The 13596-nt window shown below is 27.5% G+C and overlaps 2 protein-coding genes across 4 annotated transcripts; one reads left to right on the plus strand and one right to left on the minus strand.

Annotated features, from left to right (window-relative positions):
• LOC107072860 (metalloendopeptidase OMA1, mitochondrial) lies at positions 1-3365 on the minus strand. Its single transcript, XM_015333135.2, has 8 exons — positions 2361-3365; positions 1778-2143; positions 1571-1710; positions 1295-1468; positions 1103-1210; positions 804-1004; positions 303-479; positions 1-195 (listed from the first exon to the last, which is right to left on the minus strand). Exons 1-8 carry the CDS (start codon positions 2461-2463, stop codon positions 94-96), a joined length of 1371 nt encoding a protein of 456 aa, XP_015188621.2. The 5' UTR covers positions 2464-3365; the 3' UTR covers positions 1-93.
• A 134-nt stretch (positions 3366-3499) lies between these two features.
• On the plus strand, positions 3500-12906 carry dop (microtubule-associated serine/threonine (MAST) protein kinase dop). Of its 3 annotated transcripts, none has more exons than XM_015333131.2 (22): positions 3501-3825; positions 4564-4787; positions 4870-4949; positions 5031-5133; positions 5405-5486; positions 5653-5752; positions 5848-6050; positions 6177-6252; positions 6337-6567; positions 6655-6886; positions 6977-7311; positions 7411-7583; positions 7680-7750; positions 7840-8067; positions 8138-8365; positions 8461-9028; positions 9288-9469; positions 9574-9794; positions 9878-10210; positions 10462-10527; positions 10832-11312; positions 11395-12906. In XM_015333131.2, the coding sequence occupies exons 2-22, from the start codon at positions 4607-4609 to the stop codon at positions 12366-12368; spliced, it is 5148 nt and encodes a 1715-aa protein (XP_015188617.2). In that variant the 5' UTR covers positions 3501-3825; positions 4564-4606; the 3' UTR covers positions 12369-12906. The 3 variants fall into 3 exon arrangements, with proteins under 3 accessions (XP_015188619.2, XP_015188617.2, XP_015188618.2); XM_015333132.2 differs by having other exon boundaries at positions 8461-8998; XM_015333133.2 differs by lacking the exon at positions 10462-10527 and having other exon boundaries at positions 3500-3825.
• The last annotated feature ends 690 nt before the right edge of the window (positions 12907-13596 follow it).

Here is a 13596-nt window from a genome sequence, read left to right on the forward strand (position 1 = left end):
TTCTCTGTAAAAAAAAAAAAAAAAAGGAATTTTATTATAAAAATAATACATTATTCGCGAAGTTGTGTAATAAACATTCGATGTTTCTTCATGTTACGTTGGTATTATTCCTTTTTGTTTAAAATAATATTCGTGATCTTTCATAGAACGTTTGTAAAATTTACTTCTTGGATCAATTGGACTTAATTCTGGACACTGAAACAACACAATGCAATGAATTTTAACATTCACAAAAAAAAAGAAATAATAATAATTCAATTTATCTCTTATTGATATAAAATAATATTTTGTTATAAACATACGCCAGATAAAGATCTTAATTCTATAGCCTTTGGTAATTTGTTATTCAAACTTTGTTCTCTGTCACCGTGAGCAGGATGTGTTGATAACCAAGGTACAATATCCATTGCTAAATTCATTTCTGAAAGTGTTCTCATAATACCCCAAAAGACAACTGCTTCACGTACATCTACGCAAGCCTTGAAATATTCATATTTTTTTATATTTTTACAAAATTTCGTATGATACATTTATGGTCTATAAAAAAGGGGTCAGCAACCTTTTCAGTTGGAAGAGCCAAAAATTACAATTTACTAAATTTCAATGTTTTTAAACAGCCACCAAATATTGTTCTTGCCAACAATAAATAATACTCGTATAAATAAAGTTTTTTAATAAAAAAAAAATCTAATCTATTTATTCATCAGTTCCTCGTTATAACTAAAGAGCCGCAGAGAGCCGCATGTGGCTCGCGAGCCGCAGATTGCCGATCCCCTCCTGGTCTATAACAATATGTGACTTACTCTTGCAGCTAAACCTAATCCCACAAGATCAGCTTCATTTTCCAATGCTCTACTAAATGGTAAATTATGTAAAAGATCTATAATATGTTGTCCAATCAGTTGCAAAAGAAATGCTAATACATCAGGAAAACATGCCCAAAGTAATAAAATAGGAATTACCATTATGACGTCTACTAATAAAGCATGTGAAAATTGTTCAACCTGGTTATACAATTAAAAAACAATATTAATTATTATATTTGGAAAATTTCTAATGATGACATTAAAATTAGAAATTGTTTATTTTTCTTATTAATTACCGAATGTAATAACAATTCATGTGCCATTTCATGGGCAAGTATAATACTTAATTGATCATCATTATCAATAATATCCAAAACACCCAAATAGAAGAATATATTTTTTCCCTAAAAATAATTGACTTTAAAATCATTCGAATATTTAATTGAAATATTAGACTATTTTTTCTTTTTTTTTTCTTTGATACGTGCAGGTAAGACATATGCATTTCTAATAGGAGAATCAATGACACTTAATGTCCATTCTGTTTTATCAACACCACTCAAATCTTTATTTTTGTTCAATATATTTTGTATAATTGTTATTAATCTTTTATATGCAGGATGATTGTATGGTACCAATGATGCTCTATGTTCTTCTAAATGCTAAAAAAATTAATAACATACTAATACAGTTTCAGTATAAAATATCTTGTTAATTATGTTTACAATTAAACTAATATAATAAGAGATATATATGAATCTCACCAATTCAAGAATTAATTTGCCTAATGCTGCTTGTTCCCTTTTATTAAATATTATAAATCTCTTTCGTTTAGTTATTGGATCAGTTTCAAGGTGTGTTAAATAATATAAAATAAACATAAAACATAATAAACTCAACGATCCTAGAAACATTATAAATAAGAAATTGATATATTAATATTAATATTTTTTCAAATAGAATTCATTTACCTAAAAACATGTTTCTATTTTCTTTAAACAACATTTTATATTGTTCTTTCTCTTCAGTAGATTTTCGTTTCCACCATTGTTTAATACCACGTCCAAGTAAAAAAGCACCTAATCTCAAAATTGGACGTAAAATGACAGCAAAAATTGGTGGTACGTATAATTTAGATGTTGTATGAAAATCACATATCTTTTGATAATTAATATTTTTGAATTGTTTCAAAGATACCTCTGTACGTAATGTACAAATTTTAGAATACCTGCTAGATTGACGACTTGAAATTATACAAATCATAGATTTGACTTTACAAAATTGAATGCACCGAAGTTGCATTGCTTTTTGTATCCAAAGCATATTGAAATATTTTACTGTAAAAATAAACAAAATTATTCTTATATCTTAGATTTAAATATAGATGACATCTTATTTTTCTTTAAATATAAACAAAATAATTGCAGAGAAAAAGAGATTATGTAAATTATGAAATAATTGTTTTCACAATATTCATGTAACATATGTTGTATATAAATTCATGAACAATATTACTACATATTAATATTTACAGTTATATTAGAAATTACTTACATGTATAAATCTTTTTTTTAAATAAATTCAAATGTTTTATTATTAAATAAATTTGTAAGAAAAAATAACCTTTATATGGATAAACTTGAATAATCAATCTCATTAATAAAAAATTACATAAATGGTCCTCACTACCAATTTTATTTGAAACTACATAGTATCTAAATATTACGTTGCTTTTATATTTATTCAACTTGAAATTAATATAATAATATTAATAATTCTTAGTTTTTATTGTTCTTAATATCAGCGCCACTGCACATTTTTAGTGACAGTCGGTAAGGCAGAAAGTGACATTTAAAAATGAATAAATTAACAAGTTTTCTACCTTACCTACATACTTCATTTGTATAAAAAGTATATATATATATGTTGTTTATATTTGCATATATATTGTGTATTACTATTGTAATAATAACTCATAAGATATATACTTTAAATCTGTATTGCGTTAACGTTAATGATCTATTTAAAATGATAAAAATAGATCTATTTAAATAAAACGATTTATATTTATATCATTAATTCGAAACAAAATCTGTTATGTTTTAAAACAAATGGTGTGAAGATAAAAAGAAAAACATCTTATTTTAAACATCGTATCATCTTAATACTTTAGATATTTTTGGCGAATAATAATTAATGATTGAAATATTATCGATTGACAAATATTCAAACATGTATCAACCAAGAAGAAGAAAAACAGTGTGCAACTTTTATTAGTAAATATTTACTTAAGTAAAATAGAAAGAAACTTATCAATAGGTAAAATTTATGATAAATTAATATTATACATATTTATCATGAGTAATGGTTATACACTTATCTATTATTTTTTCTCAAATATAGTCAATTTTCTATTTCTATGTACGTACACATATAGAAACAGATCTGACCTCGAGTATAAATGGTTAGGATATAGGTGAATACAAATGTACGTATATAAGTAAATGCATACAAATGATTAAATCAAACGAATAATATATTTAGTATATTAAAAAAATTTTATTAAAATAAATCTAACGAATTATTTGCAAAAAAAAAAGTATATAATATATAAATATAATAGAAATAAATAAAATAATATATAAATAAATAATAAAATCTTTACTATTAATAGATATAGTTAAAAATTAGTTTTAACACCTGACGTAGTTGTAACTTTTCACAACATGGCGTCCGACAGAGGGAAGTATAGGACAAACATCAAGAAACGAACAGAGTATGCTTGTACTATATACAATCGTAAAGTGTCATACAGTGCGGCCATGGATGCGTGTATTTGCGCGTGCACGAGTAAAGCTCTCTGTATACGTCCATCATGAATCAAAATTTACGGTTCTTTCATATTTCTTGTTTAATGTTTTCGTCAAGAAGAATAATGCAAATCTAGTCTCACAACTATCAACACCTTCTTAATCTTCTTATGGATTGCTGTTTCCACAAGGATGATTCTTTCTTCCCGGTAATCAAAATTTACAACGATTTTATCTTTAATTACATTCACTCTTTCCTATCATTTCACTAATATTCTTCGTGTCACTTTTTATTAGTATACATTTTGAATCTTCAACTTTCTTCTATTATAGATTTTTTTTCATAAAGTTATATACACATATAGATACACATACACACATACACACACATATTACAAATACCCCTATCTCAAATAATACAGTAATTTTTTTATGTTAACGATCGTTGTTGTTGATTGCAACCATTTATGTATATATCGTGTACTTGTTCTATACGTCGGAAAATAACTTACGTGTTCAATGTGTTAACATTGTACTATGTCAATGACAAATTAGTATTCTTTTATAGAATTGTATATAATTTTCATTAAATGAATATCTAATTTTGTATTATTTATCGTTTGTCATTCTTTTACTCTTGCATATTTTTATTCAATGTTTTAAATTATCATTGTTTTCAATAATCAAGTGTTTAATAATATATATATATATATATATATTATTTATTAAAAAGAAATTAGTTAGTAAATCGTTTAATTTCGCGTATAATTTTTGTATTGATTGATAATATTGAAATGTAATTGAAAAAGAATGAAACAAATTTATAAATATATAAAATATATAACTTTGTATTGATTTAACAATAATACGTTTATTTTCTATTATTTTGTTGTCTTTCTTATTTTGATACTCTGTGATATTATTAAAAAGTTCTTCTTTGTTTACAGTTAAATGTCTACAATTAAATAAATGAAAATTTAACTTACAAATATGGAACAAAGTAGAAATAGACCAAGTAGACCACGTTTACGGTCACACGGTAATTCTGCACGAGTTCTTGTATTTGATCAAATGGATCCAAATGAAACAAATTGTAGTACGGAACAAACACCTAATCGTTCTACTACAATAATATCTAAAGTTGAAAGTAAAGAGGCTCCTGTTCGGCCAGGTTAATTATTATTTTCTTATATAATCTTTATTAATATTGACAATTTTTAATTGATTATATTAATGTTACTAACATTTTATAGTTAGCGGAGAATTATCAAATTTAGTTCGTATGCGGAATTCAGCTATTGGGAAATCAGCCCCTTCTTTGTCAGTTCACATGGTTAGTCATCTTATTATTTTTATTATTATTCAGTTAGATCTGTATTTAATCTAATGCAATCTTTATTTTTTTTTTACATAGCGTGATCCAAACATTCCTCGTCGATCTGCTAAAGCAGCTCATCGTAAATCATTCATTGCTACAACATCACCTACTCTACCACGTTGTCATTCACCTTTATCGGGTATGTTAAGCATTAGGTTTTTACATTCAATATTTTCTCCTAATTCAAAATATTGCTTTGATGAAAGATTTCTTTAAAATAAAAGAATCTATATATTTTGTTTTTCTTTTTATAGAATTATAGTTATAGAATATTTTATTATTATTATTTGTAGAATAGATGAAATAAATAAATATAATAATATTTTATATTTTCTCCTTTGTATATTTTTGTAATTATATTGTTTTTAGAAAATAGTCAATTAATTTTCTCTCATTATTTCCAAATACAGCTTTCATCCCAATTGTAGGCAGTCCTCTAGAAAGTCCTAGGATGTCATCCAGTCCACATTTTGCTTTTGCTCCTGTTAAAAGGTATATAATTCAGTTCTTTCAATAGAATTCAATAAATTGATTAGTTTATTGCATAGTTATTGTGTTATTTAATAATATATACTTTTATATTTATTAACAGACTATTAATATACTATAAATTAGGTTTTGCATATTAAATAGTAATACAAAGATAATTATACTTTAGGATTGGGGGTGCTACAGGGACTGGTGATGGTAGAAGATGGTCAGTTGCAAGTTTACCGTCTAGCGGTTATGGAACAACACCTGGTTCAAGTAATGTTTCTGTACGTATTTTTATATACTAAACATTCATTCAAAATATATGTATTTGTATTATTCATATAAATTATATAAACATATTATATATGTTTTCTTTTAGTCACAATGTTCGAGTCAAGAACGTTTACATCAATTACCAAATATTCCAACTAAAGATGAATTACGCATGTTATCCTGCCACTTTTCTAAACCTGGAACACCATGTTCATCGCATCCAGGTTTTCCTGGTTCTACCATTTCTGGTAGTCTTGATGAAGAAGGTCGTAAATCGCCATTACATCGACCACGGTCACGAAGCTTAAGGTACAAACTCCATGACAAATATAATTCCTAAAATTTAATTTCAATATATACATACAATTATAACATGTTGTTTGATTTAAAAACAAAATATATATTATTAATAAAATAATATTTTTGAAATTACAGTAGTCCGAGTCGGTCACCTGTTCTTGATAGTGAAATTGTCATGATGAATACTTTGTACAAGGAACGATTTCCAAAAGTATAATTTATATATTAAGTAATATATATAATATAAAAAATAATAAAAATAAAGTCATTTAATTAAATAATATGTTTTAATTAGGCTACACAACAAATGGAAGAACGTTTGACAAATTTTATTAATGAAAACAAAGAAATTGATGAACGTGAAGTAAAGGCACACATGACTCCAGATTCTTTACCAATTTTACGTTTTGTTCATCATCAAGTGATTGAAATGGCAAGAGATTGTTTACAAAAGTCACAAGAGAAATTGATCACGACAAGATATTTTTATGAAATGAGCGAAAATTTGGAACATCTATTGATGGATGTAAGTTTATATTATTTTACAATGTAAAGATGAATTATTTATTTAAACAATTGATGATTGTTAATAATAAATTTTATCTTTATATAGACGAAGGAAAAATCATTAGAAGCTGCAACACGATTGACTGGTTTAATTAAAAAACTTTTATTAGTGATCTCACGTCCTGCACGATTATTAGAATGTTTAGAATTTGATCCAGAAGAATTTTATCATTTGCTTGAACAAGCAGAGGGTCAAGCTAAATTTAATGCAGGAGTTAAAACTGATATTCCTCAGTATATTATCCATAAGCTTTCTTTGAATAGAGATCCAATAACTGGTACATACATAAATGACTTCATATGTATATTAAATTTGTATCTTGAATGAACAAATAATTATTATACTTTTTATTATAATATTTTTACAGAATTACAAGAAGATTTGAACAAGTTGGAAGATTCTGCAAGTTCTAGTGATAGTAACTTACAATTAACGTCGAGTCCTAACAAAGATGAAGACAAATCTCAACGTATTCCTTGTGAAAGTGATTATGAGGTACTCAAACTTATTAGTAATGGGGCATATGGAGCAGTGTACTTAGTTAAAGAAAAGACAACCAGACAAAGATTTGCAATGAAGAAAATTAATAAAAATAATTTAATGCTCCGTAATCAAGTTGAACAAGTATTTGCTGAAAGAGATATCATGAGTTTTACAGATAATCCTTTTGTGGTATCTATGTATTGTAGTTTTGAAACTAAGGTAGACTATTTATTTTAATATTAAATATTATGCAATATTTAACTATTGTTACAATATTATTTTTATAATTAATAAGTGATATACAAATGTTTATTTCAGAAACATTTATGTCTTGTAATGGAATATGTTGAGGGTGGAGATTGTGCGAATCTTTTAAAAAATATTGGTCCACTACCATCAGATATGGCAAGGTTTTATTTTGCAGAGACTGTTTTAGCTGTAGAATACCTACATAATTATGGTATTGTTCATAGGGATTTAAAACCTGACAAGTATGGTTATTTATATTATATAAACTTTGATGTATATATAAATAGTAATATATTTAATGATTTTATATTTACTAATTAAAATTTCATATGTTATAGTTTACTTATTACAGCATTGGGTCACATTAAACTTACAGACTTTGGTCTTAGCAAAATGGGACTTATGTCTCGTAAGTAAATGTGTTTTAATATAAGTGTATATATATATATATGTATATATATTTTCGCAATAATTTAATGCATATATTTAATTTTGTAGTGGCAACAAATCTGTATGAAGGATATATAGATAGAGATACTCGACAATTTTCTGATAAACAAGTATTTGGCACACCTGAATATATTGCACCAGAAGTTATATTAAGACAAGGATATGGAAAACCTGTTGATTGGTGGTCCATGGGAATTATACTTTATGAATTTCTTATTGGTTGTGTTCCTTTCTTTGGTGAAACACCTGAGGAACTGTTTGCTCATACTGTTAATGGTTAATATTGATACTTGTAAATAATAACATTGATCTTACATATATTAATATTGTTATATATTATTTTTAGATGACATAGAATGGCCAGATGAAAATGATTGGCCAGTTCATCCTGAAGCTAAGGATATCATCACTGCATTATTACAACAAAGTGCTAGAGATCGATTAGGAACTGGTGGTCCACATGAAGTTAAAGATCATCCTTATTTTTATGGTGTTAATTGGAATAGTCTTCTTAGACAAAAAGCTGAATTTGTACCACAATTAGTTGATGACGAGGATACGAGTTACTTTGATAGTAAGATGTCTAAAGTATTTCACATGACGTTGTTAAATTGCTTTATATATATATATATTTGAACACACATAAATTATTTTAAATCATTTTTATAGCTCGTATGGATAGATATAATCATGATATAGGTGATGATACAGATGACACTGATGATTCACCTTTATTTGGATCATTTTCTTCATATTCTCCACAATCAAGAAAAATTTCTCAAAGCCGTCCACAACAAACGAATACAGAACCAGAAACGGATTCTAAGAAGCAACCATTCCATACTGAATTAGAAAACACAGTTTCACAACTTTCTATTGCATCAAATACAAGCGTTACTTCAACTGTTACTACTACGTCTAAACTCTTAGATACAAGTCAAAATTCCGAGAAAAATCGAGCGTTACTTTCAATGAAGACAGCTCCATGTATTGAAAATCCAAATAGGCCTACAAAATCAAACATATCATCTATTGGTTCTATTTCTAGTGGTACTACCGAATCTCAATTGACTGTGGTTAAAAATATTCAATCAGAAAATACTTTTGTTAATTTGAGTACTCCGGATTCTTCACAAACAGAATCTGAAGATATCAGTCCACAGATACAAAGGAAACGTCACACACATGCTCGTGATAAGCTGCCCAGGTTCAGTATTCCTATTGATGATGAGCACATGTGAGTCATTGACCTATATCCTTGCCAATATACACATAAATTAATAGTCTCTCCTTCCCTAATTTTTATATTTTTTTTATGCCATTTTATTTGATTATAATTATTTCCTTATATTATTTTATTTTCAATAATTATTTAATATTATTAAATGTTGAATATCAATCAGCAATCACTTATCCAATTTCCTACATCTCTTTTCATCATCATTATTTGATGTTAAATATAAATTAATTACTTATGTTATGTTATGTATTTATAGATTGGATTTAACAGCAGCGAATAAGGAAATCCTGGAAGATAAACATAATTCCAGTACTGATTCCTTTGAATCTTATAGTGCAGTTCCCATTTTACCAACAAATAAATCTAAGTCAAGGTCTGTTATTAAGTCTGCATCAACTAGTGGTTTATCACTGGTAATACCAACCAGTGAATTTACTTGTATGTATCTATCTAAATAATGATTTTTATATAGTTCTCTTTTTAAACATTTTTAAATAATTAATTATATAATATTTGTTAATTAATATTATTTAAACTTTTAGATGACTCTATAGTCAGTAATCAATCTATCGAATCACCTGGTGGATCTTCTACTGCTTCTTCAAGAGACACATCTCCATGTCGAGAATTAAGTCCTCTTGTAACCAGTTTAAAACCACCCATCATTATAAGAAGAGGACCATGTGGGTTTGGTTTCACTGTGCATACCATCAGAGTATATTATGGTGACAGTGATTTTTACACTATGCATCATTTAGTAATGGTACGTTCAGAAGATAATATTATTTCAAATTTGTCCATGCAATTGAAAAATTGATAAATATGAAAATATATATCCAAATGTAGGCCGTTGATCAATCGAGTCCAGCGTTTGAAGCTGGTTTAAGGCCAGGAGATCTAATAACGCATATAAATGGAGAACCTGTACAAGGGTTATATCACACTCAAGTTCTCCAATTAATGCTGAGTAGCGGTGACCATGTTACTTTACGTAGTACACCTTTAGAAAATACCAGTATTAAATCTGGCGGTAGAAAAAGAGATCTTACGCAGAGTAAAATGGCGCGCAGAACTTTTCATAAACAAAGGAAACAAAAACGAGAGCTTTCTGACAAGAAACGAAAAACGTCTCTCTTTAAACGAATAAGTTCAAAACGTGCTAGTGTAGAAATGCAACAGGTATACATGAGGGTTATCATTTATTTTTTCTTCATTATGTCTAATTGTTATTATTATACATATATACTTGCAATACTTTTATGTTTCACATTAAAACATTAAGATATATTTTTTTTTAATAATGGCATAACGCTTAATTTTCACTGCATATTTGTTTGCACACACACGTGCCAGAGAAATAAAAGCCAAACGACATAATACAAGCCTACAACACACTCGTTACGTTAAGTGCATTTTATGTTTTATTGCAGCCATTAAGTATCAATTGTCCATTGTCAGCACCCATTCTGTCCAGTGACAACAAACCTCCACTTATGGTATGATTTCTTTTATACATTTTTTAGCTTTCTATACCTTCCGGCAATTGGTTTTATTTATTTTTCTTTTTTATTCAGTTAAATATATGTTATTCATTGTTTAATTCATATTTATACCAAAGCTTTTTTACAACACAATATTGATATATACAGATAAATTGATTTTGATTAACATATGCGTAGATTTTACAGAAATTCGCGCAACCAATACACATACTTACTACTACGCTTTTAAACAAGAATAAGGCAAAATATATTATTAATATGATATTATACATTTTCAATATGTCTACATTAATTTCAGATGGCTGCAGGAATTTGTTCACCTTCTATGGTGACCCCTAGTCGATCTTTTCAATCCTTTACACGCTCACAAGATATTACACCTCATTATGGTGCATGTACAAAGTCCGTCTGCAGTCCTTCACCACCAGCAAATCGTACCAATTCAGAGTCCTATCATTCAACAGGAAATTCAACTCCATGTTCAAGTCCTAATTCCTCTTCACCAGGTTCTAATATTTCTATTGGAAATTTGTCTAATCAATCGCATTATCAAAGACCAAGTACTTTGCACGGTTTAAAACATAAATTACATACTGCTGCAAAGAATATTCATTCTTCAAATCGTAGAAAGTCTGTAGGACATATACCTTTATCTCCATTAGCTAGAACACCCAGTCCTTCGCCACTTCCTGCTAGTCCAACGAGAAGTCCAAGTCCTTTAGCATTTCCTACTGGACATCAACCTGGTAGTTCGAATACTACGCAATCATATAGCCCAGGTATTACGACAAATTCATTTTATATACTTTTGTTATAAATTTTTAGATATAATAACTTGTTGAATTTATTTCTATTACTTAGGTGTATGTTTGTCAGCACCTAATAGCCAGAAAAAAGGATATGGACGTCCAAAATCAGCGGAACCAGGGTCACCACTTTTAAGAAGAGCTCTCAGCCCTGATAGATTACATCCTCGTTCAGCTGAAAACAAAACATCGATATCTCCCTTAGCAAATAGCGTTGTTAAAGTAACACCGCGTGTGACAATCGCTCAAACGTCGTCTCACGTTGAAAGTTTTGAAGAGTCAGGTGATATGAATAAAGATATTATTAGTGATATTAAAGGAGAGAAAAAAGTGTGCGGAGAACAAAAAAATGTGGTAGTAGATTATCCAAAATTGACACACGGAATTTCGATTAATATCGCTAACGTTGGTATTTCTAATGCATGCGGTAGTACACAATTACCGAGAATAGCTGAAGAAAAAGATTCACCAACTGGAACTAAGAGCGATGATTATACATCTAAAGAAGTGGTGCCTGTGGAGAAAAATGATGATGATAATGATGATGATGATGATAAAAATGATGATAAAAATGATGCATGTAATGATCGAATATTATTAAAAGATAAAAATGTAGCTTATAATAATGAATCCCGTAGTGTTTATCCCAACGAAATAAGTGTTAGTAATTTAGAATCACGAAATAACGAATCGATAAAAAAGGACATTGTTCATCAAAACGAATCATCGAGTACTCTGGTAACAACAACAACAACAACAACTCATGGTGCTGCTGGTGTATCTCCATTGACGTTAGATCAAAAACAATTGAAACGTAATGAAACAGAATTAAAATTAACGTCATTTCATTTGGGTGCTCCTGAACAATCAACTTCTAATAAGAATAGTGTAGATAACACTGAAGAGTGTCGAAAAATATTTAAAAAATATAAGGATAATAATTCCGAGAATTTGACTACTCATGATGATGATTCAATACGTTCGTGTGATGAAAACAGTGAGTTTTTAAGTGAAAAGAAAAATATCTAATTATGTGTGCGTGTAATAATGGTTTACTTTGAAACAAAACAAAACAAAACAAAAAAAAACAAAAACAAAAAAAAAAGAAACTGATTTTTTTTTAGAAATAGGTTCATTATCAAATTTAGTAGCGAAAGCATCATTACTTGATTATAATCAATAATGCTTATTCAAAAAAAGAAAAAGGAAAAGGAAAAAAAAATAAGGATATAAACCAAAATCTCTAGTTCGTGTTTTTGATGTGATGATGATGAAAATGAAATTTGGAAAAAGATGAAAAAAAAAAAAGAATGAAAGAAAGAAAGAAAGAAAGTGAGCCATTTGTCGTAACTGTTAAAGTATTATGTATCATGTATAAGTCTCTATACGTCATTTAAGATATCTGTGTGATAATACTCTTAAATATTCTCTTGCTATATCATTGTCCAAGTGAAATTTGTTAAATTCAGCTCATTGCTAGTTACGATTTTAACAAACAAAACAAACAAACAATATTTGTGTCGAAAGTTATACGCTTCCATTAAATAATTATTTACAAAGAAGTAAATTACTGACATCTTAGAATAGTTTTGTCCCCGCCATACGCTTAATAAACAAAAAGAAAAAAACAAAACAAAACAAAAATAAGATCAAAATAAACGAAAATGAAAAAAAGAGAAAAAAGGTACCTTCAAGAATAATCCCATGAATTTTGAATTTTTTTATTTAAGTTAATGAAGTGTTTGTTGGGTAATACTATTTAAAAAAAAAAAAAAGAAAAGAAAAGAGTAACAAAAAAAAAGAAACTTAGATTTATAGAAACTTTATAATTCTTCTATTGTATGGTAGTGAAAAAAAAATAATTCGTAAAATCTGTGATCGTAAAGCGCGCCATTATATTACGTATAAATATATATATATATATATATATTAAAATATAAAAATTAAAATTTCGAAATACAAATTAACAATATATAATAAGATATTTAAACATTAAACGATAAAACACTGCAAATTTTTAATTAACATACACATTTTATTCCCTAATGGATTATTGAATATGGAAATTATTGAAAGGATCATTGTACTTTACCATGTGCTCGATCATTTAATTTATAACATAATTTTTTAACAAATAATACTCATCATTAATTAACATGTACGTATGTATACATATGTATCAATGTATTTAAATATACATTGACATATATGTATACATATATACAAAATATGTATTGCAATCAAATTTACAATTACT

Source organism: Polistes dominula, unplaced genomic scaffold (assembly GCF_049000335.1).
Source record: "Polistes dominula isolate Pdom_NZ unplaced genomic scaffold, Pdom_raw_medaka scaffold_35, whole genome shotgun sequence".
Taxonomy (NCBI): domain Eukaryota; kingdom Metazoa; phylum Arthropoda; class Insecta; order Hymenoptera; family Vespidae; genus Polistes; species Polistes dominula.